At 45.5% G+C, this 23,294-nt stretch overlaps 1 protein-coding gene across 1 annotated transcript in view; it reads right to left on the bottom strand.

Moving 5' to 3' along the window:
• MICU3 (mitochondrial calcium uptake family member 3) overlaps positions 1-23,294 on the bottom strand; it is a 67,736-nt gene that overhangs the window by 3,868 nt on the left and 40,574 nt on the right. The window contains exons 10-15 of the mRNA XM_029076679.1: positions 20,145-20,240; positions 12,883-12,983; positions 12,292-12,463; positions 4,071-4,179; positions 3,072-3,229; positions 1,353-1,421 (exon numbers count right to left, since the gene is read on the bottom strand). Of these exons, the coding sequence (XP_028932512.1) occupies positions 1,353-1,421; positions 3,072-3,229; positions 4,071-4,179; positions 12,292-12,463; positions 12,883-12,983; positions 20,145-20,240 (705 nt within the window). The remainder of the gene's footprint in view (positions 1-1,352; positions 1,422-3,071; positions 3,230-4,070; positions 4,180-12,291; positions 12,464-12,882; positions 12,984-20,144; positions 20,241-23,294) is intronic.

Genomic DNA, 23,294 nt, shown 5'->3' with positions numbered 1-23,294 from the left:
TGCCCTGGAGACCTTTAAAGCAGGGTAGGCATTTCCCGGGCCAAGAGGCAGGGGCAGTCCGGGCAGCGGCCCGGGCAGGCAAATGATTCCTTCAGTGAGTGGACAGCATTCTTCATCCCAGGGTGGTCTTAGACACCCACTGCGTTCCTCCTGGGTGGCCGGTACTTAGGGAACGACACACCAGAGAAGTCAAAAAGATACGCCATGCCCTTCTCAAGGACCATGTAATCTGAGGGGTGAGGTCCTCCAGGGATGACTATCCAACCATTCAGAAAGGGAGAGACTAGCTCTTTATAATAAACAAGTGGCTTAATGGCTCTATCATAAACCAATGAATAGGTGAATTCAGGAGTGCCAAGGTGAACGAATAGCAATAAATATAGTAATAATGATGGCATTTGTTAAGCGCTTACTATGTGCCAGGCACTGTTCTAAGCGCTGGGGTAGACGCAAGGGAATCCGGTCGTCCCACATGGGGCTCACAGTCTTAATCCCCATTTTACAGATGAGGTAACTGAGGCACAGAGAAGTGAAGTGACTTGCCCAAAGTCACAGAGCTGACATGTGGTGGAGCCGAGATTAGAACTCATGACCTCTGACTCCCAAGCTCGGGCTCTTTCCACTAAGGCATACTACTCCTCATAGTGTCTGCCAACCCCCACTAGACTGTAAACTCCTTGAGGTCAAGGCCTATATCTGCTAACTCTATTGGGATCTCTGAAGTGCTTAGTATCGTGCTCTGGCACAGAAGAAGCAGCGTAGCTTAGTGGAAAGAGCCCAGGCCTGGGAGTCGGAGGACCTGGGTTCTAATCCCAGCTCCACAACCTACCTGCTATGTGACCTTGGGCAAGTCACTTAACTTCTCTGTGCCTCAGTTCTCTCTTCTGCAAAATGGAGATTCAAAACCTGTTCTCCCTCCGACTTAGAAAGTGACCCCCCTACAGGACCTGATTATCTTCTATCTACTGGGCACACAGTAAGCGCTTAAGACATACCACGATTAAGTTAAATTAGGTGCTCAATGCAGAACTACTGGTTGATGTTTTTAGCTTGAATTATAGGTAAGATCCCAGAAGCATTCACACATCCAAATTTAAGTTTCTTTTTGAATGCTATGTGGCTTAGAAAATGCTCAGAGAAGTGAGAAATGAGCAGTTTTAGAACCAGAGTAATTAATTCTTTGCTGTGGTAACAGTCTGAAAGCAAAATCATGACATTTAAATGGCAGGGGGTAATTACACTTTCTTCCAGCTCCTTGGCTGAATTTGGCTGCACAAAGGAACTCATAGCTGTTTAATACACTTCCCTTTCTCCCCGAGGCCACCCGCTGAGAGATGGAGAGGCTAACATACTTATCTGGTCTGGAGCTCCTTCTTCAGGCAGGCTTTGAAAGTGGTATATCGCTGAACAGTTTTGTAGCCCTGTGGAGCAGAGGATGGAGCAGAAAGCAAATGCAAATAGAATGTGAAGGCAACCAGAAAGAAGGAAAAGCTCAAAGGCTCAAAAATGCCACAGAAGAAGGACAGGTGGCAGAGATTAGTCATTTTCTAGTTCAATCCAGTTTATCATTTCCTTCTCGCTCTTGCCTCATCTTGCTAAGTTGGTCTTGGGGGGAAAAAAAGTCAACCTTATTCTTCAGGACCCACAGGCATATGCATAAAGAAAAATGCATATCTCCACGTATTAATTAAAAGAAAATGTGGGTACTTTCTAAGTGGTCACTTCTTCCTACAGTCTTTAAGGAATCCAGTACATTACTGCCTAGCCACTGGGTGGCACTAACAGACCCAAGAGACACAGAGAAACTTTGTTTTTCCTCTTCCAATTCCCTAATCGCTCCAACCGAAGTTTTCTCATTTTGGTCTGCATTCCAGGAAGGATGACACCACGTGATGCCAACCCGTATGGCTAATAATAATAATAATGTTGGTATTTGTTAAGCGCTTACTATGTGCCGAGCACCGTTCTAAGCGCTGGGGGAGACACAGGGGAATCAGGTCGTTCCACGTGGGGCTCAGTCTTAATCCCCATTTTCCAGATGAGGGAACTGAGGCCCAGAGAAGTGAAGTGACTTGCCCCAAGGGAACACAGCAGACACGTGGCAGAGCCAGGATTCGAACCTATGACCTCTGACTCCGAAGCCCAGGCTCTTTCCACTGAGCCTTCTAACCCACTATCCAGGACAGACAGATGGTAACAGAGGGTTTTTGTTTTTCTTCCCTGACTCTCTCGTGTTAATTTGGCATTCCCAGAAAGAAGTAGGTCTTCTGAACATTCACTGGCTCATGCCGCATTTCAGTCTTTGTGACATGCTTAGAGGAAGTGAAGTACTTCACTTCTGGGAATTTCTGTACGATAAAAAATGTGAAGCTTCACCCAGCCCGGGAAACAAGTTAACCCATGAAAAAAAAACCAGGGCTGCCATGCCTCCTCCGAGTCTGTGGACACGGAGGAAATTAGGAGGCTCAGGAAGGCCGGTCAGGTATGAACAAGGCAACTGAAATGGGAAGGAGCCAAAGGGGCAAGAGGACTTCTGGGTGGAGGCCCTGGCCAAAGAATCTGCACGGTTGAACTGAAGGAGCCCGCAACCAACACTCCTTGCGGACTCAACATCCAGAGGCTCCAAGCAGGTCTCCCTTGTCTCTTCTTATATCAGGCAGGAAGACTTCAAACTCACCCGACCCAAGAGTAAATGACTAAAAACATCTTTTCTGGCAGCTAATTTAACTATCTAAAATCAAGAAATGAGTACAGAAACTTGAAGAAAAAGAGCATCTCCCTTTTAGGGTTGCACCTGAAAGAGCAATGCCAATTTCAATTCTTCTGCTCTCTTACCAGTTATGTTGGGGTGGGCAAGCCACTTCACTTCTCTTTGCCTCAGTTACCTCATCTGTGAAATGGGGATTACCACTGTGAGCCCCACGTGGGACAACCTGATTACCTTGTATCTACCCCAGCGCTTAGAACAGTGCTTGGCACATAGTAAGCGCTTAACAAATACCATCGTTGTTCAGCCCCTTTCTCTTTGAGTTTTCAAAAACAGTCAAGAAATAGGAAATTCATATTCTTACCCGAAAGCCACGATGGAGTCGGTCTTTCATAATACCGATAAATTCCTTGTAACTCAACTGATCATCTTTGTCAACATCAAAAATCTTGAAGATGGTATTCACCAAGTGATGCGATAGCTTTAGACCTGTAGCCACGTAGACTGCTCTTTTGAACTCATCTGAGGCAGTGCACAAGGAAAGGGAAAATGAAGGAATGAAAGCAATACCTTTGTAACAGGCGCTAATTACCTGAAATACTGTGCAAGAAGTTTTCGGAAGCACCAACTCGGACATCCCATCTGGTGACTCGGTGGCTCATTCTGCCTTTGACAAACAAGATTTTGCTCTCCAAGTGGTCATCTCTGCCCACGGTCAGATATTTCTCCAGGTGAAAGGGCACATAGTAGTAGGTGCCAAAATGATGTTAATGTTACATATTTATCCCATAAAAATGGAAAATGTATAGCATAAAAGGCAGAGGATGACTCTAACACTGACAAAAATGGATTACAGTTACAAATGAGGTAACTGAGGCCCAGAGAAGTGAAGTGACTTGCCCATGGTCACACAGTAGACATATGGAGGAGCTGGGATTAGAACCCATTTCCTTCTGACTCCCAGCCCTGTGCTCTATCCACTAGGCCATGCTGCTTCTCCAAAATCATTTATTTCTTAACCCTGCCCTAAAGTCTCAAAGTATCATGGGCCATGTCATTAACTGAGTACCTGCTGGATGCAATGCAATGGTCTGAGCACCTGGGAAGGAACAACCAAAACCAGAGACACCCTCCCTGCCCACAAGAAGCTTACACTCTTGACAAGGAAGAAAGGCAAAGACATTTTGACAGAAAGTGTAATCAGAATAAGTAACTGATTGTCCAATTCATTATAAATAAATACAGACGCCCTGAGGATGGGAATAAGTAGATGTAGATTCACTTTTGATCTCGAATACTACTACTTATAATAATAAATGATAATGATAAAAATAATAAAGCATAAAAAATCGGAAGGACCCACCTTGCCCTATAGAACGACTCGCAAAGTTATACATGTTCATCGCAATTGCAAAGTCTTCTAAGTTATTCAAAAACTGGAAAAATGATCTGAATTCATCAAATGTGATACCCTGTGGAGAAAGAAAATGCACATTTACTTTGGCCAAGGTTGGGGGTTGAAATGATTCCTGGGAGGGTTTCATTCCCTACCCTACCATGAGAGAGCCTACAGTGTATCATCAGTCCATCCATCAGTCAGTGGTATTTATTGCACACTTACTGTGTACAGAGATTGTGCTAAGCACTTGGGAGAATACAGTATGATCGAGTTGGTAGACATGATTCTTGACCTCAAGGAGACTACAGTCTAGAGGGAGAGAAAGGCATGAAAATAAAGATAGAAGAAACATAAGTGTCGGGGGGCGCTTTAGAATCAAAGTGCTAAAGTGGTAAGGCTGTAGACTATAAGCTCCTCATGAATAGGGATCGTGTCTACCAACTCTGCTGTACTGTACTCTCCCAAGCACTTACTTAGTACAGGGTTCTGCACATAGTAAGTTCTCGGTAAACGCCTTCACAATATTCCTAAAATCCGCCCTAAAATCCCAACTGCTACCACATTAATCCAAGTACTCTCCTAACTCACCTTGATCACTGCGTCAACCTCCCTGCTGCCCTCCCTGCCTTCTTTCGCTCCTCACTCCAGTCCATGGTTCACTTTGCTGTCCAGACCATTCTTCTACAAGACCGTTCGGTCCAAGTCACCCCACTCCTCAAAAAACCCCAGTGATTTCCCATTCACCTCCACATTAATAGGGGAAAGCCTTACTTCTCTGATTTCCTACTACAATTCAGCCACATACTTTGCTCCTCTAATGCCAATCTACTCGCTGTAACTCGATCTCGTCTGTCTCACCACCAACCTCTCACCACGCCCAGCCTTTGGCCTGAAACTACCTCCCTCTTCATATCCTCCAGACAATCACTCTCCCCACCTTCAAAATCTTCTTGCGGGCATATCTCCTCCAAGAGGCCTTCCCCAAGTATGTCCTTATTTCCTATTCTCCCACTTCCTTCTGCATCACCCCTACACTTGAATTTGCACAGTTTAATCCTCACTCTCAACCCCACTTCACTTATGCACAGTTCCATAATTTATTTATAGTAATGTCTGTCTACCCCTCTAGACTGTATGCTCTTTGTGAGCAGAGAGCAGGTCTACCAACTCTGCTAGACTGTACTCTCCCAAGCTCTATAGGTTCTGTAGTACAGTGCTCTGCACACAGTAAGTGCTCAATAAATATGATTGATTGAATACTGATGGATTGATTCTGACCCAAGTGCATAGTGTTGGAAGCCGATCCACATTTTTGCATGGAACACTGTGATGGAACACGAACCACAGTGCGATACGTGTTTTCTAGAGAGCACATTGTGAAACATGTGCAATAGCGGCCAAGGGACTGGCTCCCCACCCCGCAGCCAGGTTGTCCGTGAGGACTTTAAGCTCATGGACCCAGGGTGGGTACTGCATTCGGAAAACAGACCACAGCCATTTTTGAAACAACTACTAATCTGCACTTGCAGTTTAGTTTCCCATTGAGAAGCAGCAGGGCTTACTGGAAAGAGCATGGATTTGGGAGTCAGAGGATGTGTGTTCTAATCCCAGCTCTGTCACTTGACTGCTGTGTGACCCTGGGCAAGTCATTTCACTTCTCTGGGCCTCAGTTACCTCATCTGTAAAATGGAGATTAAGACTGTGAGCCCCACCTGGGACAACCTGATTACCTTATATCTATCCCAGTGCTTAGAACAGTGCTTGGCACATAGTAAGCACTAAACAAATACCATTATTATTATTACCATTTTATTCTTATTACTGACTTTGCCCTGTAAAATAACATTTCACTTCTGGCTGTGCTTGGAAAAATGCTATTAACTTATATGGCAGCCTATTTTTAGAAGCTCAGTTGTGCAGAATGCTCTACAACTGAGATCACCCACTTTGATTCCTAGCCATTTTCCCACCCCCAGTTTGGGGGTCTGCAGGGTCCTGGCCTCTCTTCTCTTTGGTCCCCAGTCTGTCCCCTGGCCTCAGCCATCTGGCTTGCTGTTTTTCCTGAGAAGTCGGCCAGGGCAGTGATATGGCAAGGAGCCAGGAGGGCCCCCCTTCAAAGAGGAGCTCATTTTCCCAAGCAACCTGCCAGCCCTGCTCAGGCCTGAGATCTGCTTAGCTGTGACCAGTTGCCCTGGCAACCAGAACTCTGCCAGAGGACTGCGCGTGATGACGCTACCGCCAGGAGGAGGGGGGTGGTTGGTTTGGTGTCCGGGGGCAGGCCCAGCACCTTTACATGGAGCATTGGGTGGGTAAGAAGATGCCAGAAATCATTTTGTTTACAGATCAGAATTTGAAAACTTTCCAATCCTGCAAGGGTGGATTTCCCTGTGACATTTAAAAGAGAAACAACTAAAATCCAGCCATACCTGTCCATCCAAACTAATACCACATTAATCAAATCACTTATCTCATCCTGCCTTGATTACTGTATCAGCCTTCAGTAAGGCTGGCCTCCCGGCCTCCTGTCTCTCCCAATTCCACTCTGCTGCACAGATCATTTTTCTACAAAGATGCCCAGGCCATGCTTCCCCTCTCCTCAAGAACCTTCAGTGGTTGTCCATCCACCTCTGCAGCAAACAGAAATTTCTCTCCATTGGCTTTAAAGGACTCAACCACTTCGCCCTGTCCCACCTCATCTCACTACTCTACCACTACAACCCTGCCTGCACACTTCGCTCCTCTAATGCCAACCTTCTCACTGAACCTCAGTCTCATCTATCTCGCTGTCAGCCTCTCAGCCACGTCCTGCCCCTGGCCTGGAATGCCCTCCCTCCTCAAATCTGACAATTACTCTCCCCGCTACAATGCCTTTTGAAGGCACATCTCCTCCATGAGCCTTCCCTAAGCTCTCCTTTCTTCTTCTTCCATTCCTTTCTCCATCGCCCTGATTTGCTCCTTTCATTCATTCCCCCTCCCAGACCCTCAGCAATTACGTACATATCTACAATTTATTGGTATATATTAACGTCTATCTCCCCTCTACCAGACTCTAATCTCACTATGGGCAGGGAATATGTCTGTTTATTGTTATGCTGTACTCTCCCAAGGGCTTAGTACAATGCTCTGCGCGCAGTAAGTGCTCAATACGTATGACTGACTGACAGAAACAAGGTAAAAAAACAACATACTAGTGAACAGTGAACTTGTTGTGTGAATGGACTTGGAAATTCAAAGTGATATATGGAAAACCCCTTTTCGTAACTCCAAATTAGTGGCAATGAATCCTAAAAAGTAGTTTACAGGTTAACAGCAATCCGATAAAAAATATTTTCAATTCTGAGGTCAAATCAAGGAAGCCGAGAATGCTGAGCCACAGCTCAAGAGAATGCAGCATTTATGAGAACACCGTGCTTCATTGCAGGCCCAGAATTCAGCTCTGGCAGCTTCCAAATGAGGACATGGTCAGTTATGGGCAACATGACAGCAGAGAGCTGGGGCCAAAATGTATTGTCCTGCCAACAGAAAATGAGTCCAACCTGCACTCTGTTCCTCCACTCATACTGCCTGCAGCATTGCAACACGCAACTGATTGATAACACACGACCAACAATGTATTGTTCAATGAAAGCATGCACCCAGAAATGCAACCCGCAAAGGAACTTGCAACCTGCTCACAAAGCAATATGCCAAACAACATGTGCCTAGTGTGCTGCCTGTCTCCAGCAGTGTATTTGCTATCCAAAACTGGGGAGGGATTGTCAATAGTAGATTTAGGCTAAAAGTCAATTTGGTCATTGACATAGAATATTCATTCAGTCAATAGTATTTATTGAGCACTTACTCTGTGCAGAGCACTGTACTAAGCGCTTGGAGTGTACAATTCAGCAACAGATAGAGACAATCCCTGCCCAGTGATGGGTTCACAGTCTAAATGGGGAGACAGCAAAGCAAAACAGAACAAAACAAAACAACATCATCAAGATAAATAGAATCAAGGAGATATACACCTCATTAACAACATAAATAGGGTAATAAATAATATATACAAATGAGCACAGTGCTGAGGGGAGGGGAAGGGGGAAGAGCAGAGGGTGGGGGGGAGGGTAGGGGGAGCAGAGGGAAAGGGGGACTCAGTCTAGGAAGGCCTCCTGGAGGAGGTGAGCTCTCAGTAGGCTTTGAAGAGAAGAGAGTTAGTTTGGCGGAGGTGGGGGGGAGGGCATTCCATGACAGTGGTAGGATGTGGGCCAGGGGTCGACGGTGGGATAGGCGTGAACGGGGGACCGTGAGGAGGTGGGCGGCAGAGGAGCGGAGTGTACGGGGTGGGCAGTAGAGAGAAGGGAGGGGAGGTAGGAGGGGGCAAGGTGATGGAGAGCTTTGAAGCAGGAATAAGGAATAAAGGAGTCTGAATAATAATAATACTAATGATGGTATTTGTTAAGCACTTATTATGTGCCAAGCACTGTTGTAAGCACTGAGGTACATACAAGGTAATCAGGATGTCCTACGTGGGGCTCACAGTCTTGATCCCCCTTTTACAGATAAGGTAACTGAAGCACAGAGAAGTGAAGTGACTTGCCCAAGGTCATACAACAGACAAGAGGCAAAACCGGGATTAAAACCCACAATCTCTGACTCCCAAGCCTGGGTTCTTTCCACTAAACCATGCTGCTGCTCTAGAATGTACAGATGCTGCTGCTAAGGATAAAGTCCTGTTGCTGGCTCAATCAATCAATCAATCAAGGGCATTTATTGAGCACTTACTGTGTTCAGTGCACTGTACTATGCGCTTGGGAGAGTACAATATAAGAGTTAGTAGACACATTCTCTGCCCACAATGTGCAATCAACGGTATTTATTGAGCGCTTATCATGTTCTGAGCACTGGACTAGACACTTGGGAGAGAACAAGACAGTAGAGTTGGCAGACACGATTCCTGCTCACAGGCAGCTCACAGACCCCAGCGGCTCAATCCCAGCCCATCTGGCTCTTATCATGCCAAAAGGAAGCCAGTGCCAGGCCCAATATGAGACTGTACCACCCCCCAAAAGAAAACAAACCTAGAGTATCCACCGTGAGTTCCAGTAGGATTAGAGTTAAGTGGGGTGCCGATCTGAAATGTTCAATTTGTCCGCCAGTCAGTCAATCACATTTACTGAGTGCTTACTGTGTGCAGAGCACCATACTAAGCGTTTGGGAGAGTACAATAACAGACACATTCCCTGCCCACAACGGGCTTACAGTCTAGAGGGGGAGACAGACATTAATATAAATAAATTACAGGTATGTACTTAATCGCTGTGGGGTTGGGAGCGGGGATGAATAAAGGGAGCAAGTCAGGGTAATGCAGAAGAGAGTGGGAGGGGAGGAAAGGAGGGCTTAGTCAGGGAAACTCATAGTGGTTAGGGATCATGTCTACCAACTCTACTTTACTGTGATTTCCCAAGTGCTAAGTACAGTGTACTGCAAACAGAAGGTGCTGAATAAATAGCAGACTGTTGTCAGGTGGGCTACGCTCAGAGACCGGCGCCTGGTTGACAGCAGACATGTCAATGTTTCCAGATCTCACGTAAGAAAGGCCCCAGGCACGGCAACCCATTGAATTGTACCCTGGTGACGAGAGCGTGGGAGAAGGCAGTTTTTAAAAGTGTCAGGCACTCTTGCTCTCTGATCTATTGTGAGAACTCTGAAAACATTGCCAGGGTAGGGAATTGCTAAAGTTCTGGTACCATTTTCTCATTCTCAATCTGAACCATCAGTAATGTCCAGGTAGGTCCAGGTAAGTCAGTCTGAGTACAAGGTTTTCCTTCCAGAAATGCAAATATGACACAAGCACTGTCCTAAGTGCTGGTGGAGATACAGGAGAATCAGGTTGGACACAGTCCCTGTTCCACTCAGGGCTCACAATCTAATGGGGAGGGAGAACAGGTATTGAACCCCCATTTTCCAAATAAGTAAACTGAGGCAGAGAGAAGGTACGTGACTCACCCAAAGTCATATAGCAGGCAAGTGGAGGAGCCAGGGTTGGAACCCATGTCCCCTGACTCCTACTCCCCTGCTCCTTCCACTAGGCTTCATGGTTTCCCACACTGTGTATAGAAGAAAGCCCTCCAAAACACCTCATGCTTTATTGGGTGTGGAGTTGATCTGATCCCCATTGTACAGATGAGGAAACGGAGGGTCAGAGGGATGCCCAAGCTCACAAAACAGGATGGGGGCAAAGCCAGGACTAGAACCCAGGACTCCAGACTCCCAGGCTTATGCTCTTCCAGTAAGTCATGCTGGCTTCCTATCAAATCCAGGCAGGATATGCTTACCAGGGCACTAAGAATGGTCCTACAGACCCGAAAACCCCATCGCAGTGGGGCTCCAGCGAGTTGCGCATGCATGGACGGAAGGTGTAATACTGACACACCGCAAAGAATAGCAGGACTCAGCTGCCACAAGCAGAGGGGTGGAGTGTCCGACTGATTGGGAGCTGTTATCATCTGCTGCCTGCCTGCCCCGCCCCGTTTTCCCCGCTCCTCCCTGCCCCCTGAGATGGACCCAATTAGCTAGGCTTCAGCCAGCACCACTGGGTGCTGGGTACTGGACACCGGGCACCAGGAGCCGGCCCAATGCTGGCTCTTCTTTCCCTTCTCAGCCTTTAACTCTGGGTACCCCATAAGGCTCTGTTCTGAGTCCTCTACCCTTCTAGCCCTATGCTTAATCTCTCGGGGGACTCAACCCCTCACATGGCTTCTGCTATCATCACTCTGTGGATGGTTCCCCAATCTGGTCCCTCCAGCCCTGACTGCTCTTCTGCCCTAGTCTCACAATTCTTCTTCCCCAAAGACATAAAGTCATTAAGGCAAAAGCTTAATTCATTTTCCCTCCAAAACCCATTCCTTTTCCCAACTTGCCCAACCCTTTGCCACCACTACCACCAAGTCTCCCTGCCTCTCGTCTCTCCTTTTCAGTCAAAGCTACACACTGCTGCCCAGATCATCTTCCTAAAATGCAATTCAAAATATTTCGCTCTCTTGCCCAATTCCTCCAGCAGCTACTCATTTTCCCCTGCAGCAAGTAGAAACTCCTGTGCACGCTCATGCTCTTTCAGGCTCTCTCTCTTTCTCTCTCTCATGGACTTGCAGCCCTAACCACCTCACCCTAGCTCACTTGATCTGCTCTTACCAAAACAACTGCCTAATGATCCATTGTTCTTGCCGCTGCTCCTCTGATCCACGCTGCACATCTTTCCCCCTGCTTGAAGCTTCCTCCCACTTCATATCCACCCAGCCAGATTCTTCCCGACTTCCCAATCCCTCCTAACTTCCCTCCCTCACCACCATGAGGACTTCCCTGATGAATATCCATCTCTTTGGTCATGCCATTCCATTGGCTACCCTTAGCACTCATGCAGAGGCATAGTGGTTTGCCTCCGGGAGATTTTGCTTACTTTTGTCATTACTAAGTATAAATTGGCCTTTTCTCTTGTTCTCATTCTCTGTGTACAATCTACCTGACTCTCCCACTCAATTGTAAATGATCTTCTCTTGTAATAATAAAAGCGATAACAATTTTGTATAATTATAATAATATTTGCTAAGTGCTTATGTGCCATGAACAGCACTATGGTCTGGGGTAGATACAAGATAATCAGGTCCCGCGTGGGGATCACAGTCTAAGTAGAAGAGAGACTAGTATTGAATCCCCATTTTGCAGCTGAAGGAATGAAGCACAGAGAAGTGAAGTGATTTGCCCAAGGTCACGCAAGAGGCAAGTGGTGGAGCTGGGATTAAAACCCAGGTCCTCTGACTCCCTGGTCCATGCTCTCCCCACTAGGCCAAACTGCTTCTCATTGTATTTTTACTGTCTGTTCCAAGTGCCTGCTACAGTGCTAGGCACCCAGTAGGCATTCACTCAAAACTGAAGACTGACAGACTGTTTACTTCATGGAATGTTGAAGACTTTAAGAAATGGGCTTCCAGGCTTGAAGGCCTCTTTGCCTCTGCTTTGCAGGGGGGAGGAAGGCATTGGTTTATTCCGCAATTGAAGCCTATGGTCACTGTACATGAACCTTGAAAACCACTTCAAAACAGACCTCACTGCTCCATGCACAACTCCCAGATCACAATTGTGGCACTGAATCCACAGCAAAGTGTTTCTAAAAATAAAACCTAAGCCTGGAGATCATAGATATTTATACCTTTTCTTCGTGCATACTGTGGCGCACATTTTCCAAGAATATGGATGTATTTTCCACATTTGTATATCTCAAAAGAATATGAGCAAAGTCTTCCTCACTGATGGTATTCATCCCTCTGGAGTAGGAAAGAAACTCGATTTCCAGGACTTCGGTTTGGAGGTTATCCATGAACCTACGACAAGTGACAAAAAGATTTGGGGGCGGGGCGGGCTGGGGTGCACGACAGCCCCGGGGATGGATTCAGTGAGGGATGGACTTGGCTTCCTGGGGCGGGGACAGAGGCCCACGGTGGCCTTGCTAGCAAGCCGTTCACTGGATTTCTGTTGCTTTTCCACAGAGCAGCCAGGATTACAAACCCCAAGGTTCCTGGCTAATGAGACAAAAGCGTGCTTGCCATCATATGAAAAGCTCAAAATGACACATAAACATTTCTAATGGATGGAAATTAAATGAAACAAATGCACATTAGAGTGGGCTGTAATTAACATTCAATTCATATATTTAAACCAGCCTGAGGATTTCTTTACTTTGAAGCATTTGATTTATAAGATGGGAATGGGGGGATTTGTTACAGTCAAAAAGGAGGCTCACCGATAAAAATCCTCAAAGTTGAGCTCTGCTTTTCCTTTCTTCCCAAAGAAGTGCACAAGGAGAGTAGTGTCCGATACCAAACTTGTGATGTCATCAGTTCTCTTAAAACAATGAAAAAAGATTAGTTCCGAGACAAACCGACCTGAAACAGAAATGCACACCAAAGGTCTCAAACAATTTTATGCATCAGTGAAGGAGAAATTAGAAGCCTGTGAAGAAATACCTTCAGGATATCTTGCCCAACAGAAAAGAATGAGGATGCATTAATGGAAACAGCCATGTGGAGAAAGATTCGAAGTATGGAAAATAGTTAGAAAAAAAGTCACATTATTGCAATGAAAATAGTAACTTTTATCAATTAAAAACCCAAAAAGCTGAGCGGACCTGAGGCATCCTCTGGTGACCTAATCTGAAGCTCATGCACACTGCTGGGCTCACGTATTGCTGTGTTCAGGCAACGTGTGCCTGGCAGGGGCCTTCTCTGGAATGATTCTTGGAATGATATTCCTAGCTCCTCTCCAGGAACCAGAGAAGCCACTTTCCCTTCAGCTCCAGTCCGGGCCCAGTTACTGACTGACTGACTGAATGATTGACTGATTAGTATACTGGAGGGGGGAGTGGTGCGCTGCACTCCCCACCAGGCTCTGGTGGCAGCGAGGGCTGCCCTAGGGCTCGGAGGGGAGGAAGGGGCAGAGTCAGAAGTGGGTGGAATCTGGAGGACAGGGGCAGGGTGGCAAATTCTTTGTTAGGCTCACTCAATCTAATTTCAGCTGGCACCACACACGTCTGTTGCATCTGCCCAAGTCAGCCTGACCACCACTGCTCGGCACTGCTGAGGGTCGGTCCTCATGCAGCCTCTGTCAAGTGGGGCTGGGTTCCCAGGCCCATTTGAATCTGCTTCCAGCCTCACATGGCGCTACACTTGAACTCAGTACAATATAATCTTATAAATTCGGGCTCCACCCATGCAGAATCTGCAGCGCTTTAGATGGAAAATTTATGGCAAAAACTGTGAGTTCATCCTGTTAAAGCAACCTAAGGGCAAACTTCAACAGGAGAAATAGGTCAAATCTTCCCCTGCCCATCTGGTTCCCCCTGCATCCTCAGCCCCCATCACAGCTGTGGCGAGCCCCTCCTTGTCTTCCAACCCAATCAAGCCTTCTCCTCCTCGCCCCACTGGGCGTTCCCTTGTGGAGAAGAGAAAGAAAGGAAGAAGAGGAGAAAGAGAGGGGAAGGGGAAGGCAGGGAGAGCAATTTCCCACCAAGCTGCTTGGTCTTATCGTTGTTACTGCCAATAATAATGTTAATAATAATGTTGGTATTTGTTAAGCGCTTACTATGTGCCGAGCACTGTTCTAAGTGCTGGGGTACACATAGGGGAATCAGGTTGTCCCACGTGGGGCTCACAGTCTTAATCCCCATTTTACAGATGAGGGAACTGAGGCACAGAGAAGTTAAGTGACTTGCCCACAGTCACACAGCTGACAAGTGGCAGAGCTGGGATTCGAACTCATGAGCCCTGACTCCAAAGCCCGTGCTCTTTCCACTGAGCCACGCTGCAGCAGCTGCTATGATCTGTACAGTGGTCCATGGGCATGTACAGTGACCTGTAGAAATGTACAGTGGTCCATACTAATAATAATGGCATTGCTAAGCGCTTACTATGTGCAAAGCACTGTTCTAAGTGCTGGGGAGGATACCAGGTGATCAGGTTGTCCCACGTGGGGCTCAAAGTCTTAATCCCCATTTTACAGATGGGGTAACTGAGGCACAGAGAAGTGAAGTAACTTGCCCAAAGTCACAAAGCTGACAAGTGGCTGAGCCGGGATTGGAACCCATGGCCTTCTGACTTCCAGGCCTGTGCTCTTTCCACTGAGCCACGCTGCTTCCCGAATATGTATAGGCCCATGAGTATGTATAGGTACACAATGGCACCTATAGTTGGTGGCAGACTTGCAAATGATGTTTCTGAGAGCCCCCATCTTGGGTTGAGCTCTGCCATTGGCACGTTGGTGGCCCCAGTTTCAATGACCTCATGGCCACCTAGGAACCTGGGGCCACAGTGGCTGCCAAGCCCAGACACGGGCTTGTTCCCTGAGCATCCAGCAGGCCGTCCGGATGGGCTGGGAGAAAGAAAGACAGGATCTCAGTGCCTCCCATTGGGCTGCGGGGTCAGGGGACAGATGTGCCTCTGATGTGGCCTTGGGCAAACAACAGCGATGAGAGAAATTCCTCCAGGTTCTGGTGCTGTTCTGCCTGCCCCTCTAAGTCCAAGGGATGGGGTTAGAAAGGCAAAGGGACTCGCCTCAATTTAGGATCCAGAAGGGAAGGTAGACTAGCTACCCCTCACCCTTGCTGGAGGCCTTTAGAATGAGGGGCCCAGGGCATAGGCCACCTGCATCCTCTTCAACCCACTCATGCCCTTCCCCACTGGCTACTCTTTCTTCCCTGCCCCGATTACTGCTGAGTGCAATGCTGAGGGTCTGGATTTTGTCAGAAGGAGTTACATGCTGACCAGGATGAGTCTGCTCTCCTCAATATTTTTGGGTGATGCGTTTTTCTCATTGAGAACTCCCTGGCTCCTGAGTTCCACATTAAGGCACCTCTCCAACTGAATGATCTTTATGCAGCCCGGAGTCTCCCAATGAAAATGAGAGGAACAAATAGCAATAAAAGGGCATTTTAAAGACACATCTTCAATCCAGGCTTTTCACTGATTCAGAATGGTGATTTTCCTCCCTCTCATGGTCCTACTTGGGGAAGCTTTACTTCATGTTGAGAATTTGCATTTCATGAAGCTAGCTAGCTTCATAAGTTGAATTTTTATGCCCAAGGTGAGCAAATAGAAACATTTAGGGTCAAACATCATTTTCCCGCTCTGTAAATTATTTTTGTTTCCCTCCCCAGTTAGTCGTAGTAGTATTTCAGTGTTGCACCAAGCTACTTGAAAGCAGGGGTCGTGTCTTCAACCTCCATTGTACTCTCCCAAACGCTTAGTACTTGTAGTATTAAACACTTAAATATATGTCAAGTACTGTCCTACGAGCATTATATAAGAACACTGGACACAGTCCCTGTCCCACATGGGGTTCATGATCTAAGGGAGGAAGAACAAGTATCAAATCCCAATTTTACAAATGAGGAAACTGAGGCTTAGAGTAGTAAATGACTTGGCCAAGGTCACGCAGCAGGCAAGTGTCAGGGTGGAGATTAGAACCCAGGCCCTCTGATATCCAAGCCCAGGCTCCTTCCATCAGGCCATGTAAGTGCACCTATTGCACACAGTAGATGCTCAATAAAGACTACTGAATGGCAGCATACAGAACTTTAATTACACTACCTCAGAGTGGAAACAAAATTGCGATTATACCAAATAATTTTATAAAGTCCACTTTTTCAGGAGGAAAAAAACAAATAGTTTTTGCTCTGTTGGGAAGAAAAATGAATTAAGATTTAGAAGATAAATGCAAGTAGATTCCAGTAATTCCACACAATATTTTTGATGACAGAAAAGGTTGAAGGGCAGAAGAAAAATATTTTTTGTTACAGCTTCATGAAAAAATGGTTTAATATTTTCAGTACTTTCAGAGGTATACTCTCACTTTCTTCCTTTCACTACAGGAAAACTTTCCTGATGTGTAAATTGGAGAAAGGGCTTTTTATCCTTCCTGCACCCAGAAGGTAAATGAGCTGTGATTACTGAGGATATAATATACTGAAATGTAGAAGGATTTTTTCCTACAACTTTTAAACAATGACCTCATTCAACCAGTTTTTCTCATGACTCCTGAGAAGATCGGATCTTCACTCGCAGACTTTCATCATCACAATCTTATTAGATTTTGGTGGCACTGATCCTGATAATCCGGATCCTGGGTGCCAGAAGAACCTCTCTGACTTGCCTTTAAAAAAAGAAATAATGAAAAAAAAACCCCAAAAAAGTGGGAATGGTGAAAACATTTTTTCCATTGAGGGAACCGAAGAACAGTTCAGAGTCACCGTAAACTCTACCAATAGCTCCTCTACCCTCCCAGAAATTACATACCAGATCTCCCAGACAGAGACAAAAGCAGAGGCTTTGCTTCTTTGATTCCATTCCTCATTACTCCATTTTGAATGAGTTTGGCCTTTTTCATAGCAAAAGAAGTTAACAAAGCAACTATAGAAGGCAAAATGCCATTTTCATGACAGGCAATTATCTAACACTGTTTTGGCTTAATTTCTCTAAAAGTCCCTTGAACAAAAAAGTAAAACGTGCTCTGTCTGTCCAAGAACTGAATGCTTCAATTTAAATGCTTCAATTCAGATATCAATATGTGAAAAAGGAGAAACCTGAGGGAGAACTATGGGGTCAGAAAGGGGTAGCAGTCACAAAATTTGTTTAACAACATGCTGGGGGCTAACCAAGCTGTCCCTGCCAGTCCCTAACCAGAGAAACCCTAAAGACCCAAGAACAAATTTTGGGGGCAAGGGAGTGGAGCTCAGGATCCACGGTGCAGCTTCAATTGCCCTCAATGGGTTCTGGGGCTAGCCAGCAGGTTAACAGCTGGCCAGGGTCAGCCTCCATCTGTCCCCATCTGCCCCCATCCATCCACCTCAACTGCCCCTCTCAGACTGGCCGGAGGGTTCTCCGGGATGAGGTGGGGTCGGCCAGTGCAGCTCGGGCCCCGGGTTTGAGGGTGTGGGGTCAGAGTTCACACCGTCTCCCAGCCCGCGCCAATCACTGCTGCACCAGCTTCGGTGGAGGTGCTGGCAGCTACTCAGGGGCCGATCCTGCATCGTCCCAGAGGGTCATCTCTCCGGGGGGCTCAGGTGGGCTAGGGGCAGGTGAATCATTGAGCCCAGGGGTTGAAGCCACGGAGGTGGCGAAGGGAGCCTCAGACCGCTGGGGGCACATCTTCCTGGCTCCACCCCGGCCCCTTTCCGACCCCTTTCTGAGGTGGGGACAAGCTACCTACAGTGGCCCGTTCTGCCTCAGAAGTGTGGGGGCAATAGCTCCCAAGGCCACCATGAAGTTGGTGTTGAGAGTAACACTGTTGACACTGGGGAAAGAACAGCGACACACATGGGTATGTTACAGATATATCACTCATGATTTCCAACCCTGAGAGTATCTGGATGCTGAATCATAAAAGGAGGTAGTGGGACAAGTTGGAAAGAGCCCAGGCAGACTGGCAGACAGGAGGATCACAGTCTAGTTCCAGCTTTGCCCCTGACCTACTGGGAGACTGGAGCACACACTTAACCTCTCCTGGCCTCAATTTCCTTCTGTGTATAAAATCCCAGCTCTCCCTGCCTCTTAGATTGTGACTGTGTCCAATCTGATTTTCCTGTCTCTACCCCTGGGCTTAGCACCACAGTCCTTAGTCAGCATTTAACCAATAAGACAATTACTATAAACAATGAGCATGTGTGTATACCAATGTATGTGTAACTGTATTCTCCCCTCCCCACTCTTCAAGGGACTCCAATGGTTGCCCATCCACCTCTGCATTAAGAAGAAACTCCTTACCATCAGCTTCAAAGCATTCAATCACCTTGCCCCTTCCTACCTCACCTCACTACTCTCCTACTACAACACACACACTTCACTCCTCTAATGCCAACCTTCTCAACTGTACCTCGATCTCACCTAGCTTGCCGTTGGCCTCGCCCACATCCTGCCTCCGGCCTAGAATGCCCTCCCTCTTCATATCTGACAGATGATTATTCTCCCCCTCTTCAAAGGCCTATTTGAAGGCACCCCACCTCCAAGAGGCTTTCCCTGACTAAGCCCTCCTTTCCTCTTCTCCCATGCCCTTCTGCATCACCTTGACTTGCTCCCTTTTTTTCATCCCCCCTCCCAGCCCCATAGCACTTATGAACATATCTGTAATTTTATTTATTTATATTAATGTCTGCCTCACCCTCTAGACTGTAGGCTTGTTGTAGGCAGGGAATGTGCTATATTGTTATATTGAACTCTCCGAAGCACTTAGTAAAGTGCTCGGCACATAGTGAGCGCTCAATAAATACCATTGACCGACTGACTTTGAGCCCTCAATAAATACGACTGACCGAATGACTTTGCTGTGCTACTGAATTTGTTCTTCTTCAGCTTTGGTGCTAGGTTTGATTAGGCCTCTATAAGGGTCTGCTCCAGTGACAGAATGCCAAAAGGCATGGCAGGATAATCGAATCAATCAGTAGTATCTACTAAACACCTTCTGTAGACAGAACATTTCCTAGTACAGTGCCTTTCACCAAAGGGGCGCTCAGTAAATGCTACTATCCCACTAACACTTTCTGCTGCACAAATCAACTTTCTTAAGCATCACTCAGCCCTCATCTCATCTCACCTCAAATCTCTCCAGCGGCTCCCTGTGACCCTCTGCACCCAACAAAAACTCCTCACAATCAAAGACATAAATTTGAATTTTAAAAGAAAAGTCTTGAATATTTAAAAATGTTCAGCATGGACAAGGTTAAGTAGACCATTTTCATTCATTCGATCGTATTTATTGAGCACTTACTATGTGCAGAGCACTGTACTAAGCACTTGGAATGTAAAATTTGGTAACAGAAAGAGACAATCCCTGCCCAACAATGGGCTCAGAGTCACGCTGCGGTCATTTCTGCCAAGTTAAATATGAATTTTTGGAAAAGAGCCTGGGCTTCGGAGTCAGAGGTCATGAGTTCGACTCCCAGCTCTATCACTTGTCAGCTGTATGACTGTGACCAAGTCGCTTCACTTCTCTGTGTCTCAGTTACCTCATCTGTAAAATGGGGATGAAGACTGTGAGCCTCACGTGGGACAACCTGATTACCCTGTATCTACCCCGGTGCTTAGAACAGTGCTCGGCACATAGTAAGCGCTTAACAAATACCAACATTATTAATTTCAATAAAAAGCAGTTATTAGCTAATGTAACAGTAAACTTGAATCTATGTTTAGTGACCAATTTCAGAGGTATTGTAAAATGTCCTAGCTTTCAATTACAAGTGAGACTCTGATTAACCTTGTCGATGACAGAACTAGATTTTCTAATTCTAGCAAAAGAAATATTGTAGCTGGCAGCCAGACAAACGGACTTATCATTTTCAGACAGGCAGACATCTCATTCACACACAACATCATTTTCACTGTGAACTTGAACAAACCACATGGAAAAGCAGGCTTAGGAAATTGGTGTTTGTTCTACCATTGCAGATCTAAGATGAAATGAGGGATAAGCCAACAAAATAGAAAACAGCTCATGGACCTGAGTGAGGCTTGCTTATACCTCTGCCAGGTCCGAAAAGAGGGCTTGACTTGTATTACGTCTCAGAGTGTCCCAGTAGCTTCTGGAGACCAGTTCCCCAACATCCGTTTTAAGGACCTGTAGAAGTTTCAAGAAGCACAACTGAATTCCAAAGATTGGGAATTTATGCACTGTAAATGTCTTCTAAGTAGCTCTCAAAAGGAAGAAAACCACATTAGTTTACCTTTGGGTTTTGGTTGAACAAAACAAGTATCAAATTACACTGCTGGTAACCTCACAATACTTTCAAAGTTCTAATGGTACATTATCTCTAATTCTTTACTAAGCACAATGTGGTGGTGTCAGAAACGGTCAGGCCTTCTACTTATAGCAAAAGGAACGCAATCTCTAAGAAAGCAAGGTGAACATTTTATTAACAGATAAAGGTCTAGTGGAGCAACAGTATGTTAGTAATTTATTGTCATTTATTTGGTCGTCCAAATCTGGTATAATTTCAGTGGGAATCGCTGCGACTCCCCTGGTCCCTGCCCCAGCAAATCCCATTACGTCAGCTAGTCAAAATAACTGGATACAACAGAAAAACAAAAATCTTCAAATACTCCACATTAGATCAAGACCACGTTTTCCCTTCCCTCTATGCCAACGAAACTCCCTCCGAGGACAGACTGAGATCTCAAAGAAGTCCTAGTTTTGGCCAGCGTAAGCAAAGAAATTCCAATTTTAATGTTTCTATGTAGAACTGACAGTCCAACAGGTCTTCCAAAAATAGAATAATGAGATATGGTTTCCCTCGGGCCTAAGAAGGATTTCATAAGATCTTAGATTTGCTTTATTTTTGGTGAATTAGAAGCAAATGGGGGTGAAGGAAAGTGTTGGGAGGTAGGTATAGACGGTGTTGGGGGGTAGAAATAGAAATGGATGAGGAGGGGTTCCTTTTTTTTAAGCTGTAGTTGCTATTAATAGCATGAATGTGCTTCACTGAACAGAACCTCAAGATCATTTACCAGTTCCTGATTTCACTACTTGATTTGTAAATGACCTATGGAGCATATTTCTTGGATTTTTCATGCTCTGTTTGAATGATCTGGAAGGTTTAAAATATTCATGGAAACTCAGTTAGGACAGCATATGGAACATGAACTTCAGTGTAATCACAGAGCAGGAAATCTGCTTATTATCCCTCCTAGAAACCAAGTAACACTCTCCGAGCACTTAGTTCAGTGCTTGGCAAATAGGAAGCACTTAACAAATACCACAGTTATTATTATAATTACAGCCCGAAGAAGATAAATAAGTGAGCTTTAACTCTGGTAAAAACAAAAAACAAAAAAAGATTGGACAATGCCACTAAGACAGAAGTATGTGGTGGCAACGTTTTCAATGCTATTCAAAAAAAAATCAAATTCCTTCAATTAGTAAAAAGGCCTTTGCTTATTTATGAATGAGAGCAGGGTGGGGGAAGAAAAGCAATGGAGGGTACTGCACCTCCAGCAGGACCTGCAGCAGAGGCCACAAGGACACGGTTTGACAGCCCAAGGGGACTGGCAGGACGCTGCCCCGTGAAGAACATACTGAATTCCTCAACCTCAGCCTGAAGGAGCACAGTTGGTAACACAAAGGTCAATCCTGGGCCCCATAATCCAGAGGACGGAACTGAGGGGAGATGACACTAAACTGGGAGAGAGGATAGTCACGTCCGCAAGGATTGGAATAGAATGCAAAGGAGCAACATGGATGTCAGACCCAGTCTACCAAAAATTAAGGCAAATTTCAGTAGGGCAAGGTCAAGGTACTACTCTTAGGGATAGAATAATAATGTTAATAATGTTGGTATTTGTTAAGCGCTTACTATGTGCAGAGCACTGTTCTAAGTGCCGGGGTAGATACAGGGTAATCAGGTTGTCCCATGTGAGGCTCACATTCTTCATCCCCATTTTACAGATGAGGGAACTGAGGCACAGAGAAGTTAAGTGACTTGCCCACAGTCACACAGCTGACGAGTGGCAGAGCCGGGATTTGAACCCATGAACTCTGACTCCCAAGCCCGGACTCTTTCCACTGAGCCACGCTGCTTCTCCAGATAGAAATAAATTCTTCATTCGAAACTTGGGGAAAGGCCAGAGAGGCATAACCAGAGCCAAAAGGGTGAAGCCGTAAAGGATGATAAAATTAAATATGTCAGCTACATCATGATATCATTCGAGTAATCTCACATAACATCCGGCTATGTTGTCAGGAGATTACCAACTGCACAGGTTAGGAAGTTACTTTACTTCTACTTTAATAAGCACTAACCAAGATTTTTGGAGGTCACTCCATTTAGTCTCTGCACTTCAAGGGAGATGTGGAGAGAATGGAGAGAAGCAAAGCCAATTTAAGGGAGGAAAACAGTTCTTAAGAGAAAAGGCTAAAGGAGCGGGATTAACCCTGAATGATTTGATAAGTATTTCTAAGTAGATGAAATTGGATTTTATGGAGGAGGAACAAGAGGAGAAAGAGGCAGAGAAGGAGGAAAAGAAGAAGGGGGAAGAGGAGGAAAAGAAAAGAAAATGAAGGAGGAAGAGGAGAGCCTTCAGCCCAGAAATAAAATATACTTTTTTTCAGTAAATTTGAATCATGTGAGACTAACCATTCCTCTAGAGACAGAAATTTTCCTCAGGGAGGAAAATAAAGGAGGATATATTATTTGGGCAGTCAATTCCTAGGCCCTTGGGGTACTTAGAACAAGGGGAACATCTTTCCTTTATAATAAGTTTTCTCAGTGCGTATTAATTCCCTAGTAATACAGGATGTACAGTTTTAATAATAATGAGCAAATTAATTGACTTTAAATTTCTTGCCTTGCCAAATAATCTAGCCATAAGTACAAGACTAAATGAAACTTTTAAATATGTCTTATACCCATATGGCTATCTTAAATTACCATTTGAAGATCAGTCGAAATTAGAGAACTACACTCCATCGATTCCTGTTTAAGAGAAATAATCATGTCTAGATTTTTATTCAACAGGATGCTTGCTGAAAAGTGAGAGGTAAATATTAAACAACAATCATATAAAAGAACTGTGTGCTAATTATTTCCCTTTCTGCCTCAAGGAAAAATATCATGATTAGAAAGTGTATAATTTAATGACATGTCAAAGAACAGAGAAATGACCTCTGTTTACTGTC

This window comes from Ornithorhynchus anatinus, chromosome 12, assembly GCF_004115215.2.
Source record: "Ornithorhynchus anatinus isolate Pmale09 chromosome 12, mOrnAna1.pri.v4, whole genome shotgun sequence".
In the NCBI taxonomy this organism is placed as follows: domain Eukaryota; kingdom Metazoa; phylum Chordata; class Mammalia; order Monotremata; family Ornithorhynchidae; genus Ornithorhynchus; species Ornithorhynchus anatinus.
The sequence above is the reverse complement of the archived record's forward strand: the minus strand, read 5'-3'. Positions and strand labels throughout refer to the sequence as shown.